The sequence below is a fragment of the Seriola aureovittata genome, chromosome 4 (assembly GCF_021018895.1).
Source record: "Seriola aureovittata isolate HTS-2021-v1 ecotype China chromosome 4, ASM2101889v1, whole genome shotgun sequence".
In the NCBI taxonomy this organism is placed as follows: Eukaryota; Metazoa; Chordata; class Actinopteri; order Carangiformes; family Carangidae; genus Seriola; species Seriola aureovittata.
The window spans coordinates 31,305,056-31,329,645 of NC_079367.1; the positions used below are offsets into that span (position 1 = coordinate 31,305,056).

Sequence of the window (24,590 nt, forward strand, 5' to 3'; positions counted from 1 at the left end):
AGACCAACAAAAATCACATCATCATTTTTATATTCATTTCAGAAATGCAAAAACAATCATTTCAACTGAAATTGCAATATCTGCCAAACTAATGACAATGTGATTTTTTTTTTTTTTTTTTTTTGCATATTGTGCAGCCCTAGTCTTCAGTGACAGTTAACTGAAAATCACTGGGCTTTGGACTGATGTTTGGACAAAGTAATGAATTTAAATATGTCGGCTTGGGTTCTGGTAGTGTTTAGTTAATCAGATAAATAATGGCATTATTTGATAGAAGTTAGCTGCAGCTCTACTGAAGCTGAGTACAATAACATCTTGTGTGTGACTCCGAGCTCCTGCTCCGAACCGTCCTCCTGCACTCAACATGAGTTTTCAAATACATCACCCAGCCTGCTCACCTCTACTGCTCTAACACGAACACACACACTTTCTTACCAGTAGATCTCAAGAGACACACACTCATACACACACATTAAAGAGGCCAGGTCACGCTGCCGTTTGTCCCCAGAGATAAAACAAATGATTGTTAGAGGAGGGAGGAGGCGTTGTTGTGCAGCAGATGCCGGGCCTGACCACGGCTTTTGTTTGCGACGGAGGCCCCTCCATCAATCTCTCCACATCTCCCTCTTTAGCCCTCTCTTCATCCCTCCTTCCTATGATTTAATCACTAATTTCCTTCATGTTTGGCTTTCCTCCCTACCTTCTTTCATTTTATCTTTCCTTCCCTCCTTCCTTTACTCCCTCCTCTTTTATTCCTCCTCACCTCCCCTTTCATTTGCCCCTCTCCTTCCTATCCTTTCATCCTTCCTTTTCTCCTAACTCTCCTTTTCATCCACCATATTCATGTTACTTCTGCTGTTCTGCTACTTCTGTCCCCCCTTTTCTTTTTTTGCATCTCACATTCTTTGATCTTTGATCTTCTTTTTCTTCCTCTCCTTGTCTTCTTTTATCCATCCCTCTGACCTACATCCTCTACTTTTATCCCCGTTTTCTTTTCTCCTGTCCTCCTCTCCTTTTCTCCCCTCCCCTTCCTTGTTGCCTCCCCTCTTCCTTCACCCCCCCTCCTAACTGACTCTTTCTAATCTTTCCACTTCTTTATTCTCTTTGCTTTTCATGTTTTCTCTCATTATTTAGCTCAGCCCCTCCCTCCTTCATTTTTTCTCTTCCTCTCTTCTTAATTGGATTTGGTCAGCTTGTTTTCTTGTCCTCCTTCTCTGTTTATTCATCATTTATATCCCTCATTTACAGCTGATTACTTGTTTAAAGAGGAATATTTTCTCATAACGGGAAATCACGTCAAAATCGATTCCTTCATTTTCCACATATGTGGAGTTATTTCAAGATGAAGTGTGATTTGGTTTTTTTTTTTGTGTTATTTGCAAAGCCAGTGTCCCGCAACCTCCATCGTCTGCTGCATTTACCAATCGTGTGTTTCCTTATTTGAATGGCCTCCTCTTTTCCAGTGGATTCCTCTTTGTACAATTGTTGATTATCAGTTTCAAATTGGCAGCTGTAAACACCTCGCTCTTTGATGTTGGAGGACTAACACCCAAACCTAATGTTTTCTTTTGTCAGACTTAAGTCAGACTTTAATAAAAGTATTAAAGTTCCTCTTCAGACTAAATCCTCTGCTATGATTCATATTTAGTTTAATATGGCTTTCTCACATAAAACATCTACTCTTACTTTCTGATTGAGAAATGGATCAGGCCTTGAGCCACGCCCACCACCTGCTTGCTCCAGGTGGACAGGTGAAAGAGCAGAGAGTATCAAGATGGTTAGAGGAGGAAACATCAGAGAGACTCAGCCACATGTTTGAGCCTCAGTCAGACCCAGACTCAGATGAGGAGTCTGTTGAGACCAGAACCAGAGACTAGCAGACAGATCAGAACATAGCATAGTTAGCATCTTTTTCATCATTTTATCATTTGTTTATGTTGTTTGTTAGCTTGTATAAACTTGTGGTAAACTGGAAATAATGTCAAATTGGATGACTTGCACATAAAGGCACATTTCTTAAAAAAAAACAAAAACAAAAAACACACACACACATACATTCACTCTATTCTCATGTTTTTTTGTTTTTTTTTCCAGAAAGATTAATGTATCCACATTGTCTGCAAAAAGGGCAGTTAAAAAAAAAAAAAAAAAAAAAGTCTTTATTTCGATTGCCATAATGAGAGAAAGTCAGGGAGAGGGGGGGGGGTGTCATGTAACAAAAGGCCACAGGTCATATTTGAACCTGTGCCGCTGTGTTTAGGACTAAGCCTCGATAGTAAGAGCTCTACCAGGTGAGCGACTGGGCGCCCTCAGGAAGAGCAGATCTACTGGCTCTAACAACGTCTCCTTCAGTTGAAAAAAAAACATCTCACTCACTTGGATGACTTTATTCTCTAACGTGTCATAGACTGACCATCAGAACACAAAACATACTGCACTTAACATGCATGGTTAAAGATAGATTGTATTCATTTGGACCCCGAGAGAACTGAACCGGACATCCTGTAACGGATGGCACAGCACAAATATGTGTACTGTTACACGCTTATTCAGTGCTGAACCTGAGCACAGAGACCTGCTAACATAGACCTCCTAACAGGCAGAGGCCCTCTAACAAGCTGATCATGTTGCACTTCCTGTGTAGATGTGGTGTCAGTGTCAAACAAGCTTTATAAAGCCACTGTACACAGCCTGCCCAGGACATGATGATAGCCAGTTCTGTGCACTCATAGTGCAGTAACCTCAACCAGGATAAATTTGGCTTGATTTGCATCAGCATCACACTGGCAGATCAGTACCAGGAGGAAAGTTGTTTGGCCCACATCGGCCCACCCAGGCTGACTCAGAGCACAAACGGCCCTGATCTGACAGCTCGACAGAGCGAGGCCTCTCACACAAAGAGCTGACATTGACTATGAAATGAAGAACGTTGGAGAGGGGGAGACGATGAAAGGAGAGTAATGAGAGCAGAGAAGAAAGAGGAGGAGGTAGCCTCTTCAATCCCAGAACATCATCAGGAGGAAACACACACAGGCAGCAACACGTGACCAACAGGAATTTCGCTTATTTTTCATCCAAACAAACTTGGTGCAGATGTAGATTTTGACTGGTTTGGATTTTCTTTAACTCTGGGAAGGAGGATTTTCAAGACTAGTTTTGAGAAATATGAGGTCATTTTGACTTAAAAGAGTTAGATCCACTTCCCTCTGCGTGGGTGGCTCTGTACGCAAACAAAACTTTATCACATAACCCATAACCATCATCCACTTTGACCTTTCAAGTCTTGAATCATTTTAAAACATTTCAAACTTCTCCTTTAAAAGCATCCTCTGTAATGGTACCACACAATTGTAAATAGCTGAATGAAACATGGTTTGTAGGAGTGCAACAAAAACATCAGATTCTCCCAGGGTTAGTGGGTGACATGTTCAGATGTCTTGGATAGACCTGCAGGTGGTGCTAATTTGAGAGTCAGGGGATCATGAAAGACATAAGGATTAATCTTTTGGGCAATATGAATACCTGAACCAAATTTCATGGCAAACCATCAAGTAGTAGCTTAGAAGTTTCCGTCAGGACCAAAGAGTTGGACTTGTTGGATTAGTGAAAGTAGGAAATTTTGACGTGAACAGTGACATCCTCCTCTCAGTGCTGGAAGCTGATAGGATGACAAATATTCCTCCTCCTCTCCATCCGTCTCCTGTCCTCCTCTGTTCATGCACCCATCAGCCACTCTGACAGAAGCATTACCTCATCTATGCCCCCATCACCACCACCTCTGTAAACTATGTCTGAAGCTCATTTACTCTTACTTCCTGGTTTAGAAGTGTGGGTCTGGCCTTAAGCCCAGCACACCACCTGCTTGCTCAAGGTGGACAGGTGAAAGAGCAGAGAGTATCAAGATGGTTAGAGGAGGAAACATCAGAGAGAGCCACATGTTTGACCCTCAGTCAGACCCAGACTCAGATGAGGAGTCTGTTGAGACCAGAACCAGTGACTAGCTGATGGATCAGAACCGTTAGCATCTTTTATTTGTTTGTTAGCTTTAACTGGAAGTGGCTGACACAGTGTTAACTCTCTCTCTGTACTGACAAGGTTTCAGGTTTATTTGTTTATCAGGTTTATGTGTGTGTGCGTGCAGGGGAGCCCCAGCAGAGTGATATGACCCCGCTTTTGTTTTGTGTAGCCAACATCCCAAAACCCATAGTTCAGTTTAGTGTTCACCAAAAACACGAGCATGCTGGTCGACAGCATCGTCTGCATTTTTCTGACACCAGTTTCTGTTTCTTCACATCCACTCGTGTCTTTATGTTGACTTTGCTCGCAGTCCTGCCACCTCTGAACATCTGGAAGACAAATGAAAGTGTCGATTTATTTTGTGTTTTTTTTTTCTTTTTTTTTCTTTTTTTTTTTTTTTTAGCTAACAGCTTGAATTTGCTGTAAAACTGAATCAAATCAGTTTATTTTTTTCAATCTCAGGTGCATATATTTTTTTAATTTACGGATTCTACATGTACATGTACATCCACCCTCTTTTTATTCACCACCCCCATCTGGTATCTACATTATACATATACATACAGTATATATACACACCCACATGTGTGAAAGCGCGTCATCACAGCAGGACTGTGGCAGATGGCTTCTGCTTCCTGCTTCAGCACGCCGCTTTGAACCCTGGGGGATAGAATCCCCGGGGACCGGAGCGTGCTAGCTTCAACGGAGCATGTTTAAAGATGAAGGTGGAGGGATAGAGAGAGGCACGCGTGTGTGTAACTTGCTATTGTGCCCCTGTTTGCGGTAATGAGCCCATGGCCCCATGGGAAATGAAGTCTTTATTATTATTAGTCATCAGTGTGTTGACAGCTGGAGTCGTCATAGCAGGATTCATCTAGCTGGCTTATCGCCGTCATCAGCAGGTCGCGCCTCAACCTCATTGATCACTTTGGAGGCTGCAGGTTGAACCATGTGACTCCTCTGATCAGCACAATGATAATAACTAATCCGCTAAGCTTCATGTTGACAGCCCAACCAATCAGATCTCATCCAGCTTTGCTCTGTTCCTTTCCAGGTGGAAGTAATTGAAGGGGATGAAACCACATTTTCTCATCTTCAGTCATTTTATAAACCTGTAAATGTATGATGTTGCTGTCGTTTCAGCTTAGATTTGTGGATGATTCTCAGCTGTTTCGGCTTTGTCTCACAGGCTTTAACACAGTGATTATGTCCAGAAAATATTAATAAGTGATTTAAATTGACTCAGCTGATGTTTATTCAGACCTAGGGCTTCCGTGATTAGTCGCCATAATTAACGACAAATTGTTTCCCATACATTGATTTATTTGTGGCGGCCAGTCACTATTAACCGCCATATATTTATTGACTAAATCATCTATGGTCACACTGCCTCTCTGTCCCCTGGACTGCTCTCTCTGCTCTGCGGGAGAGGCGGGGCTGCAGGTACACATACACACACACACACACACACACACACACACACACACAACACACACACACACAGAGCAAACGGCACATAGAACCATTTGAAGTGAAGATAACTGAAAATTACTGAAGTTGATGTTACTATGACTGAACTTTACTGTAAGTGCAATAAAAAGTAAAAGACCAATGAGAACTTTATCCAACCACCTATTCAACAAACAACAAACAGTAATCGTAAAACGTGGCAGATTGTTGTAAACTAAACTGGAGCTTTTTAATATCTTTGGTCCTTGTAGCTGATATATACTCTCATAAAGTCCTAAAGTCATCTGCTGCTGCTGCTACATGAGAATTTACACTGAATATGTATTTGAGAAAATGTCTAACCCTTTCTTCCGTTCTTCCTGTCAGACCCTCCAGTCGTCCAGCAGTTGAAAAGAACCTTCAAATACTTCCAAGACTACAGACAGGTGAGCTAAAGTCAGACACCATGAACTTCAACTTCAAGTTTTCATGTCATAAGGTAAAACCAGGAGGAAATAACCTTTCGGTTTAAAGCTTTTTATGTTTTTTCCCTGGAAGTTTGGGGACGTGTAGTTGGATATGATGGGTTTTCCAAAGAGAGGAGGTTTTTTTCTTTTTTTCTCATTGTCTGCAGCAGTGGTTCCCAACCTTTTCTTTTTCCTTTTTAACCTGTGTCTTCAGTGATCACAAGTGGTCAGCTCTAAGTTCATCCGTTCACACCTGCTTTAACCAATCGACTGTGTGTGTGTGTGTGTGTGTGTGTGTGTGTGTGTGTGTGTGTGTGTGTGTGTGTGCGCGCAATATTTGGGAGGCAGACGTATTTGTAGTGTACCATAAGATTGACAATCAAAATAATTTCAATAACACATAAGATACAGATACAGTGTCTTGCACCAATACTCTCTCACACAAATCCACATTTACATGTTACTCAATTTGACAGTTGTCCAGGATACACAAAACAACAATTGCAATTAAACTATTAAAAACATATCAAAAATATGTAAAAAAAAAAAAAAAAAAAATCACAGTATAATTTAATTGCTTCTTATTATAGTGACATAACATGTTCAAATGACTGGAATTCAGTTATAAGACAAGGAGAAACGCTTTTACATGAACGGTCCGTCATACAAAATCACAATGGCCTATGTTTAAATGGCAATCTCAGAGAATTTCATTTAAATAAATATCTGTTAGGTCACTATTGCCAAATGAGGCAACACAATCATGATTGAGCCTATCGCCCACTGGTTATTATTAAGCAGTATTACCTGCAGCATTACAAACTGGGTGTCTGTGGCAACATCCTGAAAAAATGCTGTATTAAGTTGCTGTTAATGCAAAGCAAACATTTTGTACTACTGCAGCTTCACATTTAAAGCATTTCTCTGGTGAAACACGAGTTGACTTTTATTATCAATAATCACAGGAAATACGATTTGTTTGTCAGTAAACTTAGCACATACCGCTATCGTTCATCAAAAATGTGTCCACTAAACAAGACAACTGTTATTTCTTTGACAGTGGATCAGTTTGAAATATTGTTGGGAGAAATGGAAGAAGAAGAGCAGCCACAGTGAGCTGTTAGATGAGGAGCTGCAGGCGACAGATTGCACACCTCAACTTCTCAGCCAGGCAACCGAGTCCTTTCACTGTGCCCTCTCCTTGGTTTTTACTCGGTTACCAGAATATTTAAAATCAGGTTTTACTGTGGAAACCACAGTTTTGTATTTTTGCTGAACTTGGCAGTAGATGGGAAATGTTTTTATCCTGGTCTCTCAACCTTCTGCCAACCCCACACTGCACATCCCATTTTGATTTCATATTCCTGCAAGAAGGGGCTCTATGCAGATTCAGATTATAGCTGTGGATTTTCCTCAGTAAAGTTGTGGAGTCAAGATTTTCAGTTCTGAATGTACAAAGTGATTTATCAATACTTTCAGTATATGTAAGCATATCTTAATATGGGCATATCCTATCTTCCTTTTTGTTTAGTTTTTTAGTTTTTTTCAGAGTGTAATATGAGCTGATTTAGCATTTATCTAGTAGCTATTAGAAGAACTGTTAAGTACAAGTATAAAATGTATGTAGGCTGGATTTTCCCTTCTGAAGCCAGAACTTCCAGTATTTTCTCAGACTTGCCAACTTCCTCCTCTGACTCCGGACGGTGTTGTGAAATATGTTAATGCATTCATTTCTGAAGGCACAGTGTGACCTGCTGTGTGTGTATGTGTGTGTGTTGATAATTATAGATGATCATTGAGCCGACGAGCCCGAAGCTGCTGCCCGACCCTCTGAAAGAGCCGTACTACCAGCCTCCTTACACTCTGGTGCTGGAGCTCACCGACGTCTTGCTGCACCCGGAGTGGTCGGTATGTGTCGTCACACTCACACACACTAGGAGCTGGTTCATGGTCTCTCAGAACTAGTGCTGTTGGACCTAAAATAGAGAGCGAGAGAGTGAAGTACAATGCCTCAGATTGTTGGTTACAGACTATTTACTCCCCTGTCCAGTCTGTTTCAGTTCAGCTCACCTGCAGTGCTGCTGCTCCACTAAACTCCATTATCTGCCTACATGAGTCTGATGTTTTCATGTCTATGGCGCTGTTCAGACCTGGTATAAACATCTGTCTCAGGTAATCCAATCACAAGCTGACAGCCCTAAGTTCAGGTGTGAACGCACCCAAGACACATTTGAGGACACATTTCAGATCAAATCACTCAGACCACATTCAGAGTTCTTTTAGCAGTGGGAATGCAAATGTGTCCTGGCCAAATTGAAGGACCATCTGCTCTACTGACGTCCTCTGACATGGTCTGATTAGTCCCAACACAGTTTATAATGAACCAAAATATTTTACTATTTCAAATAATAAAAACTAAATAAATCAACTAAATAAAACCTTATTTCACTGTAGAGCTGTGCACGGTGTGATTCGCTTCATGCCACACTCTCTCACACACACTCACACAAGCACATTGACAATCGACCCGTCTATGTGATTGGCTAAAAACAACAACACATACCTGTTTATTTGCATATAAAGCAGGAAGTGAGATCACTGGAGACACATGTGGAGACACATTTTAAATCCAGGTGTGAACTGAACTTAGAGCTGACCACTTGTGATCAGATCACTGAAGACGCATGTTAATGCAGGTCTGAACAGGGTCCATGTTGGTCATCTGTGACGGGAAAACATCTGATTTCCACACAGTCAAAGGAAGTGAAAGTGTGTTTTCTGATCATAGCTTGGTAAATAAAATCTATATGCACCATGAGCAACTTTCCTGCCAGACTGACAGCAGCTGAGCTGAGAGCATTGAGTGATGCATCATCGACTTTTAGGGGACAGTCCCAGTCTGAAGAAAATTTGGGGGTGTGGAGTTAAAAAGAAGTAACTTACCAAAACTCATCATCGCTGCTGCAGGCTACAGGCTGCAGGATACATTAGCCACTTCTAGCATAAGACACCACAGTCATCCACCCACCGTTTTGCACTTGAGTTGCATTGTGGGTAACGTCTGACAGTGTTACAGGAGCATGAGTGAAGTAATCGGAGCTCCTCACAGGTGACTGACCAGTGACCTGTTACAGAAATGTTTTCTGTTTCATGTTCTTCTATTCTGCCTCTGGATTCCTCCACTGCACCTCCCATACTACTTTCTTTCCTCTTTCCCTGTCTGTCTGTCTATTGCTAAACATTCGTTATAAGATGATCTGTTAAGCTGTATATATAGGATATTATGTGGTGGAAGACTTCACATCAGAAGCAGCAGAAAGGAAACAGGTAACAGTTAATGGTATGAAGGAGGGAGGGGCTGAGGTGAATGGGTGGGGATAATGTTTTATGGGACAGGTGGAGGATACGGTGTGTGTCGGAGGTGTATCCCACCACCTGTCGACTTGTTGTCTGACTCTCCTCTTTATACTCATATACACACACACACACACACAAGTACATATACACATACAAAAACACACTCACTCTGAACTTACCTGACAGGTGTGCTGCAGCCGTAACTCGACACCTGCTGTCTGTTAAAGCAGACAAACACACACACAGCTATCTTCCCTCTTTCTTCACTGTACATCCCCTGTCCTCAACACACACTTCATGTCCTTTTGTAACCCTCCAACCTCTCTCTCACACACACACACACACACACAAACACGCACACACACACACGCGCACACACACACACACACACACACACACACACACATCACCAAAAAATCCAAACACCAAACTGTCACCAGCATTTTATAGCTGTAACTGTGGCTGCAGATTATCAGAGTCCTGAGTCAGAGAGTAACTGAAAGAAAACTCTATCTGAGAACATCAGTCTGACTATCACTACATAATCACACACACACACACACGGTTCAACAGCCCTCAGGCTGTAGATGTTGTGTGTTTAACTCGAGCAGCAGCAAACAGGAGCCGACCTGAGCAGAGAAGGTCGCGACCTCTGAGGGTCTGACCGTAACAAAACAACGGCTGTTAAGCTGCTACAGTTACACTCACACTCACACACACACACACACACACACACACACACACACACACACACACACACACACACACACAGACAGACACACGCCTTTTACATCAGGCTGTGGTTGCAGTGTTGATCTTATATGTCAGCTGACCAACTTTCTTCTGTTGTCAAAAAGCTGCTCATTCGAGCTCTTATTCACTTTATAAACAAAATGTGGGCTCTGTGTTTTTCAGAGTAAAATTGCCATCACTTTGTTGTCAACAGCAATACATTTAAATGAACAAATTTCTTAGATTAAATAGTCTAAAGGTAGATGTCCATGTGTAGTTTGATTATAAAGCAGGTCTAGGTTCTATAATAATACTGTGAAAGTATACAGAGAAATGCACACAGCCTGTATTCAACACCGAGCCTTAAGACCAGTTGTAAAGACTTCTGAAACTTTGTGATGTCACAACAGAGCAGTCACCACCCTCAGAGCATCCTCTCTTCTGATTGGCTCACTGTTGTCACTAGAGCTCCAGAAGCCTAAGAGAGGAGATGTAAAACAACACTGAGATGTTTTTTTGGTTCTTGGTAAGAAATAAATCAGAGCCTTAAAAGTAAACACTAATTTATTAACAGGTATGAGGTGCTAATGTGGAATCTGCTGTGGGGATTTGCTCCCATTCAGACACAACAGCATCAGTGAGACCCGACACTGATGTTGGGCTTTAACTTCTGTCCCACAGTCTGTGTTCCAATTCATCCCAGAGGTGTTGGGTGGAGGGTTTCGGTCAGGACGTAAGTCGGGCAAGTCATTCAGGTTCTTCCACACCAAACTGGGAAAGTGTATCTTCATGGAGCTGACTTTGTGCATGTGGGCCTCAACATGTTGAAACAGGAAAGAGACAAACACAAACTGTTGACAGGAAGTGGGAGGAACGCTGTTGTATAAATAAAATTCAGAGCTGGAGCATTATGAGTTCTCTTCTCTGGAACCAGTCTTTTCTTTCCCTCTGCAGGTCTCTGCAGGTCTGAGACTCGCAAAGTTCACCTGCTGCTTTCACATTAATAATTACCCATTATATGTTTTCACCTGTCATTCCATTACTTCCTAATAGGAATATGGCTGGAGCTATGAAACGCCTATCACAAGTTACCTGAGCGTTTCAGCTCTATGGTCTGATCATTTAAAAACTTTAAGTGTTGAGTATGTGGTAGACACCACATACTCAACACTTAAAGACAGTTGTGTGTCAGCCAGAGACTGGAAGCTACTGCTTGTGTCTGAGATAAAGAATTAAATGGCAAAGAATGTTTGAATGTAGACGCTCTGTTGATGCAGCAGGGATATGAACACTGTGTTTCTACTGTTAAACTCTCCATAGTCACAGTGAAAGATAAAGTTACTAGTGTTAGTTATATGGTCTGATAAACCTCAGTCCTGGATTGTGTTTGTCTCATTGGTACCTTAAATAACCCGCTACCACCAAACATTTTCTGAGTGTTATGTCCCGTCTTGCACAACTTGAATACCTCATCTTCCCTGAGTCCCATGTAGCCACGGGAATAAATTACTAGATTGCTAACTGGTGTATTTATTTACAAATTGCTGTTCAATAGGAGGAGAGTGGATTTCAGCTGTAAGGTGGACAAAGGAAAAAATAACAACCAAAACATCTATCTAGAAACAAAACATCAACTAACCTCCCTAATTAACAAAAAAAGGAGAAAAGTGATCTAAAGGAAAAGGTAATCCACCCCTACCAATTCTCTCCTCACTATAACGAGGCTCAAAACATGACAAACAGGGCTGTAGACAACAGTGTGGTCGGTTTTGGACAGGAGGAAGATGTGCTTCTATTCCCCTTGCAGCTCGGCCACACCATCTTGGTTCCTTTTAAGAGCCAATCAGCTGCAACCCTCAGGGCTGTGCACCAAACACCTATTTACATACACTCACTCATTTACACGTCACGCCACCTTTCAAGCCACAGAGAAACAAACGTATACAAAAAGATTTGTAACACTGAAAAAAAACTTGACAGCTCTAAAGGTTTTTAAGCTTTTATTGAGGTTTTAATAAGTTTTTTTCTCACGCTTAATTAACTCCTCTAGATTGATCTTTATCTATTATCTAATATTTTTATGCACGCCATGGATCAAACGTTTTTATTGTAGTAAATACTATTTACTTTGTGAATGTTCGATTAACGCTTAATTTTATTTTTTTTCTTGTGTGTGTGTGTGTTTTGAATTTTTGTTTTTTAAACATCCGACCTCTAACCATTTTGGAATTGAGATAGGGAATCAATAAGCAGAATCTGAATTGATCAAATTCAAATGATACCAAACCATACCTTCAGCTGGTGTGTGATTTAATATTAGAAAAGAGGGATTCAAATTCAAAATATGCCTCAGAAAAAAACACTGTCGCCCATCCATGTGCTGTGCTGATGGTCATCCCACGTCTGACGAAATGACTTGGCACTAGTTACATCAGAGTGTATCTCCTGTGGACTTGCTGACTGGTTTGTGTTTTTCCTGTCTGTGTTTCCAGTTGTCCACTGGTTGGCGGTTTAAGAAACGTCCAGGCATTGACTACTTGTTCCAGCAGCTTGCACCACTTTATGAGATCGTCATCTTCACTGCAGAAACCGGCATGGTGAGAGAGACACACACACACGCAGATCATTTAGTCCTGTTTACCTCTAAATACGCCCTCAGAGGCTTCACTGTCATGCTGATGTGAGCTGACTTTCTGTCTGATCAGATCTGTTGTTTGTGTTGTTGTTTTATCAGCGTCTGCTTCACTGTTGTTTACTGTCAGAGCCACAGCTGCCTGAGGAAACACACAGATTAAGAGTCTTTTTAGTGACACATCTGTGATGTGATTGGTGGTCTGTTTTCATTCATTCAGGTTTTAGCTGCAGTTCACAAAGTTTGGAAAGTTATAGAACAAAGTCACTGAAGGTAAAACTCAGTGCTTTTCAGACTGGTTGGTGATCCTCTGAGATGTTAACAGAGCCGTCAGTCAGATCTCTGGTCTGTTTGTGTATTTTTGGTCTTCAGTCGTCTGTAGACAATTTGACACACTTCACACACAAACAGATTTCAGACACGTAAACAAACAAAAGTCTGCATGTTCAGTGTTCCTCAATTTCTTCCCAACTAACAACAACTATTCACTCACTATTCACACCTTTTTACTTGTTGAGTGTCATTAAGGCTGCAACCAAGATTAGTTTAATTACTGATTAATCTGATTGATCTGACTGATCTTCAGTTCAAAAGGACATGAAACGGAGAAAAGAAGCAAAAGTGACACCAGAGAAAGTTTGAAAATCTTTACTTAAATGAAAATGAAAAAAAAATCCTGACTTATATTTAATGTTTGCAAACTGTTAATCTGATTCAGCTGACAAATAAAGTTTATAGTCTGTTATGGCTGCTGGTGCTGATTATTTTGTTTGTTTGTTTGTTTGTTTGTTTGTGTGTGTGTGTGTGTGTGTGTGCGCGCGCGCGTGTGCGTGCGTTCAGACAGCGTATCCTCTGATTGACAGCATCGATCCTCAGGGTTTCGTCATGTATCGTCTCTTCAGAGATGCAACACGCTACATGGAAGGACATCATGTAAAGGTACAGTGTGTGTACGTGTACTTGAACTTCTATCTTTGTGAGGAGTTTGGTGCACCTTATGAAGTGGGGACATTTTGGCATGTCCTCACAACTTCAAAGGGTTGTTTGAAGGTTAAGACTTGGTTTTAAGCTCCAGGTTAGAATGAGGTTTAGGTTTAGGTCAGGGTTAGTTAAAGTGTTGTGGTCAGGTATTTAGTTGTGATGTTAAGGTCAGGGTCTCCCATGGAGATGGTGAAAATGTTCCAACAATTTTTAATGGACTAAAATAAACTCTTGGTGTGAAAACATATTAAATTAATTAGTAATGCTACAAGCATGTTTTTTTGCTGCCGATACCGATCAATATCATCTTTGTCATGAATGGCAGATGGCATCTCACACACTTTGTAAAAGTTCCACACAGCTCAGCTGACATGTTTTGTTTTGGTGGCCTGTTGTGCAGCGGTGCAGTGAACAAGGTGGGAGGCGGGACTACACTACACAGCACACAGTGCTTCTCTCAGCCGCAGACACCAGAGTATTAACCACAGGAGATCGCTTTTAAGGTGATCGGTGACTACAAGCATTAATGCCGATTACGTGTTTTTAATGAAAATCATTAATAATAACGATCAGCATCCCTAAAATGAACATTTAATAATGATCAGGTGAGTTTCAAAATGTACTGTATTATTTTCAAATTTCATGGTTACACCGTATCTTTTATCTGAATTTATTTTACTTTATTTTACTTAATTATTTATTTCATATTTCCTTATTTATTTAATAATGAACAAAGGTCGTGCTCAGACAGCTGAATCTCTGTGAGCAGAGAACAACTAAAACATATCAGAAAATAAGTTTTCTGCCAATTCTTTTATTTTTTTTATTTTTATTTATTGTTTTGTTGCTTATAGAAGTGCAGAACAGCTAATCTGATGTTGTACAGAGAGAAACTAGATAAAACACCTGTACTCTGTTACAGAGCCTCCACAGAGCCATGTTACCCCCTGTGTCTACTCTCCATAGCTGCCTTCTGCTGCTGCCATTGATTTCTCCTCCTCACCACAATAGAAATGCGTCCTCCCTCCCTCCCTTGCCTCTTCCATCTTCCTCTCAGGCCTCATTAACCTTCTGCCTCCTTCCCTCTCTCTCCTCTTCCTCTTATCTCGCTTCCCCTACACCCTCCTTCACCTCTGCCTTCCTTCCTCCTCTCCCCTCTCATTTCTTCAGCTTCTTCCTTCCTCCCATGCCCCCCCCCAACACACACACACACACACACACACACACACACACCCATCCCCCCTTCTTCCTCCCCCTCCTTCTCTTCCCTCTGTCTCCCTCCAACTGTCATCTCTGTGTGTCCTATTGAGGAACAGTCTGGAGGTTGTAAGGAGATTGTTAACCTACTTCCCAGAGAGAAGACACACTTACCATCTCATCTCCATAACGTCAAGACAGAGCTGAATGCAACAGATGCTAAGAGAGAGTTATTAATGCTCCATATGCTGAAGGAGAGTTAGACACATATGTCAAGAGAAAGTGTCCCATGAAATTAAAATTGTTGTTTACATGTGTCTGTGGATGTTCATTTCCTGCCATCTATGGCTGTAATCCACACACAGTGTGAAGCCTATGTCACACAGGAGCAGGATGTTCTCTTTTCAGGAGTGACTATGATGAAATTGCTGCTTTTCTGAGCAATTCTCATGCGTTAGTGTTGGAAAATGGGGAAGTGATGTATCCCAACAATTAGACACATGTCCCACAATGATGCACATTGAGATGTGAAACAACAGGTGTGGATGTTTCGATGCATCGTGACCTTTAGACTTGTGAAAGCTGTGTGTGTCACACCGCTGAGGAGCGGCCGTTTGAGTGAGGGGTGTAGCAGGTTAGAGGATGAAGAATATATACATTCAGATGTGGAGCTAGGGCTGCATGATATGCGAAAAACATTATATTGTGATTATTTTGGCAGATATTGTGATTTCAGTTGGACTTGTCATTTTACATTTAATTTTCACAAAAAAAATATGATGATGTGATTTTTGTTGGTCTTATTCCAAACAAACATGTTCCTTTACATGTGGAGAATATGATTTGTAGGTTGGCGCGTCTCTGTAGCACCACAACACTTATGGTGCCAATAATGCACAACAATGTGACTCATTTTACCTTTATCAAAACAATGGCAGCTCCTGTGAGTTGGATATTGCACTTGGCCATATTGTGATTTTGATTATATTTGGATTAATTATGCAGCTCTAGATGTGGTCTATTCAATTGTATTAGCTGCTGTGGTGGATTACGAGCTGCTCATCACTCTATGCACTGTGTTCAGCTAAATGATGACAGAGTTTATTCATAGATGTGACAGCATGGTCTAAATGTCCAGTGATAAACAGCACAGCCTCAGTCGACCAGTAGGATGGCTACGGAGTCTTACCTTAAAAATGACCTGTCCATACTTCAGCTGCTCGGTGTGGGAACTTCAATCATCTGAAAACCATTGGCAGTGTTCATTTAAAATGTGAGAAAAGTAATGTTCTTTCTGATAATTGGTGGTTGAGACTGCAGCATATTGAGCTTGTTCTACCAGTAGTTTTATTTCCTGATATTGTTCCAGAAATGTTGAATCGATGTGTATTTAATAACATTAATTCCTCATAAGCTCCAGTGTGGACCCTTCTCCTCACCCTCTTATAAAACCTGACCAACACCCAGCTATTGTTTGCTGCCCTGCATCTGAGCGTCGGCTGCAGACCTGGAATGGATCAGACGTCTTATTGTTTGTTGGCTGTTGCCGGGATAAGAAACACAACAACACAACAGTTGGATTAACTGTCTTCCTTCAGAAGTAGTTGTTTTTATTGGGGCCTGCTGTCTGAGCAGGGTTTATTGTCAGGATGTTAGTGGAGTGTTTCTGCTTTCTCTCCCTCACAGTCTGATTTTACTTTATACTAAACCTCAGGAGACAATGATGAAATTCACTCATTCATTCAAACCATTATTTATACAGGGAAGGCCATTGAGAGCAGGCTCTCCTGTTCAAGGACATCCTGAAAAAAAATATACAATACGAGACAATAATAAAAGTGTAAAAACTATTTTGAACAGATAAGCAATATACAATGTATTGTAATGTAATGTATAAAAAAAAAAGAAGCCATTTATAAAAGCAATATGACTCCGTTTAAAGCGGTCAGCTAACAGAGATTTAAACACATTAAAAGGGGTTAACTAATGATTAATTAATAATCTAATTGTAATCTTTTTTGCATATTATTCCACTTGTGTCCAGCGTAAAATTTAACAGCCAATTTCCCAGCTTCTGTGCTAACATGTTGATTCTCAAAGACCAAATAGTGTTGTGATTTAGCGCAGTGTGAAGATGAGCTAAAGTTAATAAAACATAAATAAAAATAATGCAGTGTTATTGATCCTGCCGGTGACTACCACCCTACAGTTTGATACGGATCACAATGATGAGCCCTTAAGATGTCCCTAGTTATGAATCTAACTGCATCACACCACTACTACACCACTACTCATTTTCAGTGGTTTTTAAACTATGTTTCGATTGTTTTTCCATCCTGTACAAGCCAGCGCTCATCTTCACCAACACAACAGCAACACAGGCACTGTTTTCAGCTAAAAATGACAAACAAACATTTAAGTAAAATATGTTCATTTGTCCATATGACTCATATGAATGGATATAAGTCAAACAGTATAGACCTATTCTCACATTTTTACACTATGTTAAAATAACAAACTTCGACAGTAAGTAAAATAAAGTGTGTTAATTGGTTAAATGTTCAGTATGTTTTCAAGGCGAGGCAAGTTTATTTATACAGCACCATTCGGACACGAGGCAATTCAAAGTGCTTTACAGAGGCATGGAAATACATTAAAAATAGACATTTAAAATGACATTTAAATACCATTTAAAAACAATACAAATGAATTTGAATAAATTTAACTAATTAGATAAATAAAAGACATTAACAACAAGCAAATGCACAAGATTAAAAAGATGTTGTGTATGTATTATGTAATGTTTAATATATACAGTATGTATATATATATATATATATATATATATATATATATATATATACACACACATAAAAACCTGAAAACAAACACATCCTTGTACAATTTTAAAGACAACACAAACAAGACTACTGGCCAATTCCACTTTAACAAGAGTTTAATATAAGTTAACTTATATAAGTTATAAGTTAATACTAAAGGTCAAAAACAAGTTTGGTAAGTGGCAAATAAAGCAGGAGCACTCAAGAAAGACAGGTGTGTAGCATAGACTTCATACCATGAGCTGACGTCACAATAGGTAATCAGATATGACCGTACAAAATATTTAATAAGCTCTCGTTTAATTCTGCAACAGTAGATGAATCATTTTTAAAGGTAAATTTCCCCTACTTTTAAAAAAATGTCAGATGTGAGTCTCACAGGGAGAGAATAAACTCACCGCTGTGGTGTGAACAGAGCTAAAGTGAAACACTGTGACGTGTCTGACTGTGATCTCCTCTGCTGAGTGTCGATGTAGCGTCTGCTCCTCACAGCAGTAGATGTCATCTCTGGTTCGGGTCTCCAAATAGAGGCGTGAATGACATCACACTGCAGATTTTATGAGTGGCATTTTCATACAAAGACACACAGAGGAGAGTGGAGGTGTGGAAGTTGTCATGTTTACGACCTGTCATTAACGTGTGTGTGTGAGAGTGAGTTAACCACCGACCCGAAGCTAACTTCTGTTTTTGCTTGTTTTCCAGCTGTTCATTTATAAATAATATCAGAATGACATGATCATAGTTTGAACTGACATGTCCACAACAGAACAACATTCAACATCACAGGTTCTGTTCTGAGCTGCCGCACATGTGGCAGACACACATCATACAGACAGGAGTGAAATTAGGGTAGCCTGGATGTGCCAATCTGGGGAGTGATTGTGATAGAGTTTGATGCTTGTTGAACTCCACAGTGATCAATTCCACTTTTTACAAATAAAAAAAGCAACACTGATTCATTATCCAGAGAGTGAAGGACTTACTACATAGATTGTATCACCAATAAACACAAAAACAATCATTCAAAAGTATTATACCTTTGCTAATCGGCTTTTTAGAAAATTGACCAGCTTCTTCAGTAAACATTTGCACCATAAAAGCACAAGATGAGACTCTGAAAATGAATGTTTTAGAGATATGGGCCATGTTGAGAAAACCCTCTGATATCAGGCAGGTAGATGAAGTCTGAATCAGAGGAAATAACAGATTCAGTATCAAGGAGCTGCAGGTGTGCTGAGATGAATCTAGTCTGTAGTCATGAAATTAGAGATGGGGGCTGTGGTGCAGAGCTGCTCCACTTTTGTCATGTAAATAGTAAAAGAACTTCCTGAACCAGGCTTGAGGTAATCTAGAAGCTTTAAACCTTCATGGACAGTCAGTCATCTGGAACATTTTTTACTGCTGACTACGTCTGAAGAGCGAGTGTCTGAGTGAAGGTTCATCTTACATGTAAAAAAGAAGGTGTTCTGCTGTTTAACCAAATCAGGCTTTGAACAAATCACAGAAATACTGTATTTCAACAGTGAAATTTCCCTGGTATATTTATTGTAACATTCAGTGAGGTGTTTTTTTAATGTCACAAATTAATCGTGGATTAATGACACTTTATGCAGGAGAGGTAATTTCTATCATATGTTAATATTTACACGTTTTAATCCCAAGTTAACATCTAAACCTGTGGTTCTCAACCTTTTTGACCCGTGATGTTGAAACCAAACAGAAGGTTTGATTTCTTTATTTGCTTTATTTGCCAGAGATTCTTGTCCTGTTTCTTCTGAATCATATTCAGAGGTAGATGTCGTCTACATGGAGCCAAACAGTAAAAATTACAGGAAAGACTGAAAAAAAATAGAATTGAAATGATGATAAATGTGTTTTCTGCTTCCCTGTGCTGCTCACTACCTCAGACTGATCTGATGACCTCCATGGTCTGAACCATATGAAGTGAAAACGGGGGTGAATGTACCTAAATATCATTATTGTACATACGTATGTGTATGTGTGTGCGTGCGCAGATGCTTCAGTTTCCGTTCTAGCTTTTCAGAACACACACACACACTCTGAGGGAAGACAGATGCCTTTTATTCATTGGCTGTGAGGAGGATGGACAAATGTGTCCACTGGGGTTTGCACACAAACACAGCTCATCTGGGGGCTGGGCACCAGATGAGCTTGGTGATAGAGACAACACGGAGCGTCCCCCTCCATCTGTCTCACACATACAAATATACACACACACTCATAGTCACCAGCTGGGCCTACCAGAGAAAGTGTGTGTTTTGTGGGTTTTAATCTGAGTGAATATTAAGGATTATTAAAATAATAGTTGCTTATTTGATTAGGGCTTAAAAAGGTCAACTGAGTCCCACAGCTTCTGTTGGGCTGGAGGGGGGACAGGCTAATTAAAACAAACCTAACCAACCCAAAGTGTCTTTATTTTATTTTAGTGTGGTTTTCATACCTAAAAGTAGATCCTCCATCACCTTGGTTACCCACTTTACTCAGTGTTTCAGATCTCTGAGTCATTTCCATGATGGACTGTATGATGTCTTTTTTCAGGACGTTTCGTGTCTGAACAGAGACACCAGTAAGGTGATTGTGGTGGACTGTAAGCGGGAAGCGTTCAGCCTGCAGCCCTTCAACGGCATGGCTCTAAAGAAGTGGGACGGAAACTCGGAGGACCGGACACTCTACGACCTCGCCAACTTCCTCAAGAGTAAGACACAGAGCAAGGCATTCAGGGCCCCATCCCTCCCAGTCTGCCTGTTTATTTCTCTCTTTCCATTTTCATGTACATTGCCATACAACGCTCAAGTTTAAGTTACAGTCAAGTCAAGTGGGGATCTTCCAAAGTTACTGTCTCTTCAGTAGAAAACTCTCTGCTGAGCTATGGCACAGGGACAACACCCTACTGTCATGTGAAGATTTGTTGCCTGGAATAAACCTGCTCACACTGATTTGTCTAAATCAGTCATTAACTTTGGCGTTTTACACAGAATTATTAGGATTATAGATTTTGTCGGCATTCAGAAAGAAAACAGAGTGGTATCATTTGGAAATGAGAACTCCTCCAGATGTAGGGTTGCACGGTATACCGGTACCAGTATAGTACGGCGATACTAGAGTTTTGAAAACGGTACTATACCAGCATTTAAAAACAAACGGTACTTTTATTTCATTTTATTGAATGCAAATGAATTGTAAATTGGAGCCTGTCTCTTTAAGCACAGCGAGGCCAGCGAGTGTGACGTAGTTGCCCGAGCGGATGTAAGCCGCCTCCCACGCGCACTTAGACTGAGGAGGAGAGAGAAACGACAAGTCGCGTCTTAGACAGACGGAGCGGGTTGAAGAAAATACAGTAGATAGAGATGGCAGCTGCAGAAAAGCCCGTACTTGTGGACAAAATGGGGGCCCGAAGTACGGTGTGGAAATATTTCGGGTTCAAACCGAACGATAAAGGCGAGCCACTGAACCCAGAGGCACCGCAGTGCAAGCGGTGCTACAAAGTGTGTCTCGAAAAAGGAGGCAACACTTCAAACCTGTCGAAACATTTAAAGGACAACCATGCGGACTTGTTCCGAAACTTCAGTCAAGAACGACAGGTGATAATGTTGTTCACCTGTTCACTGCACTGTAATGTCAATGAAAGAAGTACAAAGCCCCTCCCAGCCCAGTAGTAAACCTACAGTAGCCTGCAAACAGAGAGCTAAAACATGTCCATGGTTAATAAATACATTAAAAAATATATTTTTAAAAATTAAATTACATTCTTTAAATATTTGAATAACCCATTAAGGCAATACATAATATAATGAAATATTTTTTACAAAAAGTATCGAAAAGTATCGAAATACATATTGGTATCGGTATCGAAACAGAAATTTGGTATCGTGACAACCCTATCCAGATGTGTGAGATATAAAGTCATTTATTACAAGGTTTGTGCAGAGCTTACATTGCTCATGTTAGACTCTCAAACTGAATGATCCCGACCTGTGAGCGCGTTTTTGGTGTTACACTGACTAAAGGACTGTAGAGGTGAGAATCTTCAGGTCAAAGATGTTGGCCCTGAATCTAGCTGTCCCCACCTTTCCTTTTTCATTTGTTCATGCATGTCACACTATTTTTAATATTTTGTCTTGTGATAAGAGTCTTATAGAGAAAAAAACCACAAGGACATTTGTTGGTGTTGAATTAATTCCATGTGTGCTTGGGTGAATTTGATTGGACGACATTGACAGACAACACTCACACTGCAGCAAAGTTAAAGTTTTGCCAGTGTCTTAACTTTTCTAATGGGACGAGCTCAAAGTAAGGTCTACTCCTTGACCACATTTACATTTGGCAGACACTTTTCTCCAAAACGACTTACAAGTGAAGCAAATTTGGGTTCAGTGTATTGCCCAAGGACACTTCAGCACACTGACAGGAGAAGCTGGGGATTGAACAGCCAATCAGTGGTCAAACCACTCTACCACCTGAGCCTCAAGTCGTGAGCATCGAGTCTTCTTAGTTGTGCCTAAAAGTAGTCCTTGATTTGAGATGATGTAGGTTAAACGATCTGCTGTTTAAGTTCTGATTATTCGGTCCCGTATAACATTACAACTACAGCAGCTAGTGGAGCTATGAGAACAGAGACAGTGTCTGAAAGAATCAGGTTGCATATGTTAGTTGTGGTGAGGGCATTTCATTCATTCAGATTGTTTGTACTTTGTTACAGTTGTTAGACTTTGAAGATGACCTTGTGAGTGTTGAGAGACTATTTCATTGATGGTCTCATATCATGTAACCTGCCTCCAGTTTATTTTTTTTATAAATATAATTTCAAATATGAAACGCCTATTCTTCTAATAATCACTTCCTGATCCAGTTATAAACTGTTTTTCATATCACCTCAGTCTAACTCATCTAGATGAGTGTAGGACGTTGTTACTTGTAAAACAGAAAAGTATCTGCTTCCCGTTTGAGCTCCCCTCTCTCCTCTCTCTCTCTCTCTTCTGTCAGCCATCGCTCTGAGCGGCGTGGAGGACGTTCGCTCAGTGTTGGAGAACTACGCTCTGGAAGACGACCCCATCGAGGCCTTCAAACGCAGACAGGCTCAGCTGGCACAGGTAGGAGGAGAAATCAAACGCACCCTGCACTTGTCTGCCTAGATGTTGTTTAATGTAACTGATTTGAATCCCTGACCTCCGTCTGTCAGGAGGAGGAGCAGCGTCTGGCCGAGCTCTCCCAGCAGAAAAAACAGGGACTCTCTCTCGGCTCCATCACCTCGCGGTTCTGGCGCTCCAAACAGCAGTGAGCCCCGCCCCTTCTCACACTTCCACCAATCGCAGCCCGGCTCTCTGCCAGCGTGAAGGTGAGGGGAGAGGCCAGAGGGGAGAAGGGGCGCCGCGGGTCTGCGTACCATAGCTGGGCGGTCTTCGCTGTCACAAGCAACCAATCATGTCTCAGTGGGCAGGTCTGCAGCGCTGGAACGGAGTGAAGACATTGGCCGGCGTCTGCACCAATGAGAGAGGCACTTCCTGTTTTTCGGAGGCAGGCCGTCAGTGGCCCCCTCCCTTGGTCATCTTGGTGTCCACTGATGAATATCAGGCTGCTGACTGTCTAAGCTGGAGAGGATCCAGGTCCGGTTAAAACTCTTGTTGGTGGTTGGAGGCAGATCTAAGATCAGCACTGCTATTCTCCACTCCAGCTCTGGTCGGCCCCACCGCTCGCAGGATCTGACTTGAGATCAGTAGCGCTCTGTCCTGTACCACACCTTCCGAATGTGTATTTTATTTTATTTTATTTTGTATTTCTCTTTGTGTCAGACTGTGCTGACGGGCTGCTGCAGAAGATGTTAGAATAATGAACATGTTTCTAAAAAATAAACAATACATAGTATTCTTAAGAGTTCATTCAGTATGTCAGACCGTCAGAGTGTCCAGCGGCGGCAGCGTGGACGTCATGATGAAGACTGGAACGGCAGCTGAGCCAGTGGTGGAAGAGAAGAACTGAAGTAAAGGTTCACTTATAATTTCTCTTCACATCAGTTAAAAGTGTCGCTCTAAATTTTCTTATTATTTTTCTTGAAAGAAAAAAAAAAAAAAGGGTGTCAGTTTGCCCCCTCACTTCCTGACTCTCTTCGTCTGTCTGTGGCTTAGCTCAGAGCTGCTGGTTCTTACTGAAGACTATTTTAAAAAGTCCTCACAAGTAAAGTTTATGATTTAATTTAAAAAAGAAAAGTCTCAGTCATTTCCTCTCTATTGCATGTTTGGGGCAGCAGAACGATGTGTGTTTGTGTGTGTGTGTGTGTGTGTGTGTGTGTGTGTGTGTGGCTTTGGTCAACATGAACTATATGTTGATGATAATTGGATCCATGTCAGATAAACTACAACACCTACGTTCTCTATAAATATGCCTTACTGTTACTCATACATGTTAACTGCATTGATGCAGGATTTAATGAGGAGGCCTATGTTTTCTATTCTTACTGTGAAACCTTAAATCAGGTGTAACTCTCTGAACTCTCATTCTTTTCTCACCACCATCCAAATTAAGTGAGGAAGTTTTGAGACACCATGACGACGGTGTTCGAGGCTCAGCTGCTGTTCTGTCATGTGCTTGTTGAAAATCCGTATTGATGTGAATTCGCCATAGACATCCTCAATAAAGGAAACAAATCATGTTGATGTGATGTTTTATTATTTCATGTTTTGAACACACAGCTGCTGCTGATCAAAGCTTCTCCTCTCTGTTCTTCACGTTCTTATAAATACAACATTTTTTTTTGACATGAGTTCATTCCTTCTGTCCAAATATAAAACAATGGAATTTTTTCCTCAACAGGATAATTGGCGTTTTCCTTTCCAGTGTTTCCAATAATATAAATAATTTTGATGTTTTTATTGCTGTTGAGTTTCTCCCTTACTGTTTACA

General features: G+C 40.9%; 1 protein-coding gene across 1 annotated transcript in view; it reads left to right on the forward strand.

The window, feature by feature from the left end:
• The window catches only part of timm50 (translocase of inner mitochondrial membrane 50 homolog (S. cerevisiae)), a 45,488-nt gene extending 21,145 nt beyond the window's left edge, over window positions 1-24,343 (forward strand). Inside the window, exons 5-11 of the mRNA XM_056374500.1 lie at window positions 5,854-5,912; window positions 7,722-7,841; window positions 12,515-12,619; window positions 13,495-13,593; window positions 20,232-20,388; window positions 22,677-22,783; window positions 22,873-24,343. Of these exons, the coding sequence (XP_056230475.1) occupies window positions 5,854-5,912; window positions 7,722-7,841; window positions 12,515-12,619; window positions 13,495-13,593; window positions 20,232-20,388; window positions 22,677-22,783; window positions 22,873-22,971 (746 nt within the window). The 3' untranslated portion in view covers window positions 22,972-24,343. The remainder of the gene's footprint in view (window positions 1-5,853; window positions 5,913-7,721; window positions 7,842-12,514; window positions 12,620-13,494; window positions 13,594-20,231; window positions 20,389-22,676; window positions 22,784-22,872) is intronic.
• The last annotated feature ends 247 nt before the right edge of the window (window positions 24,344-24,590 follow it).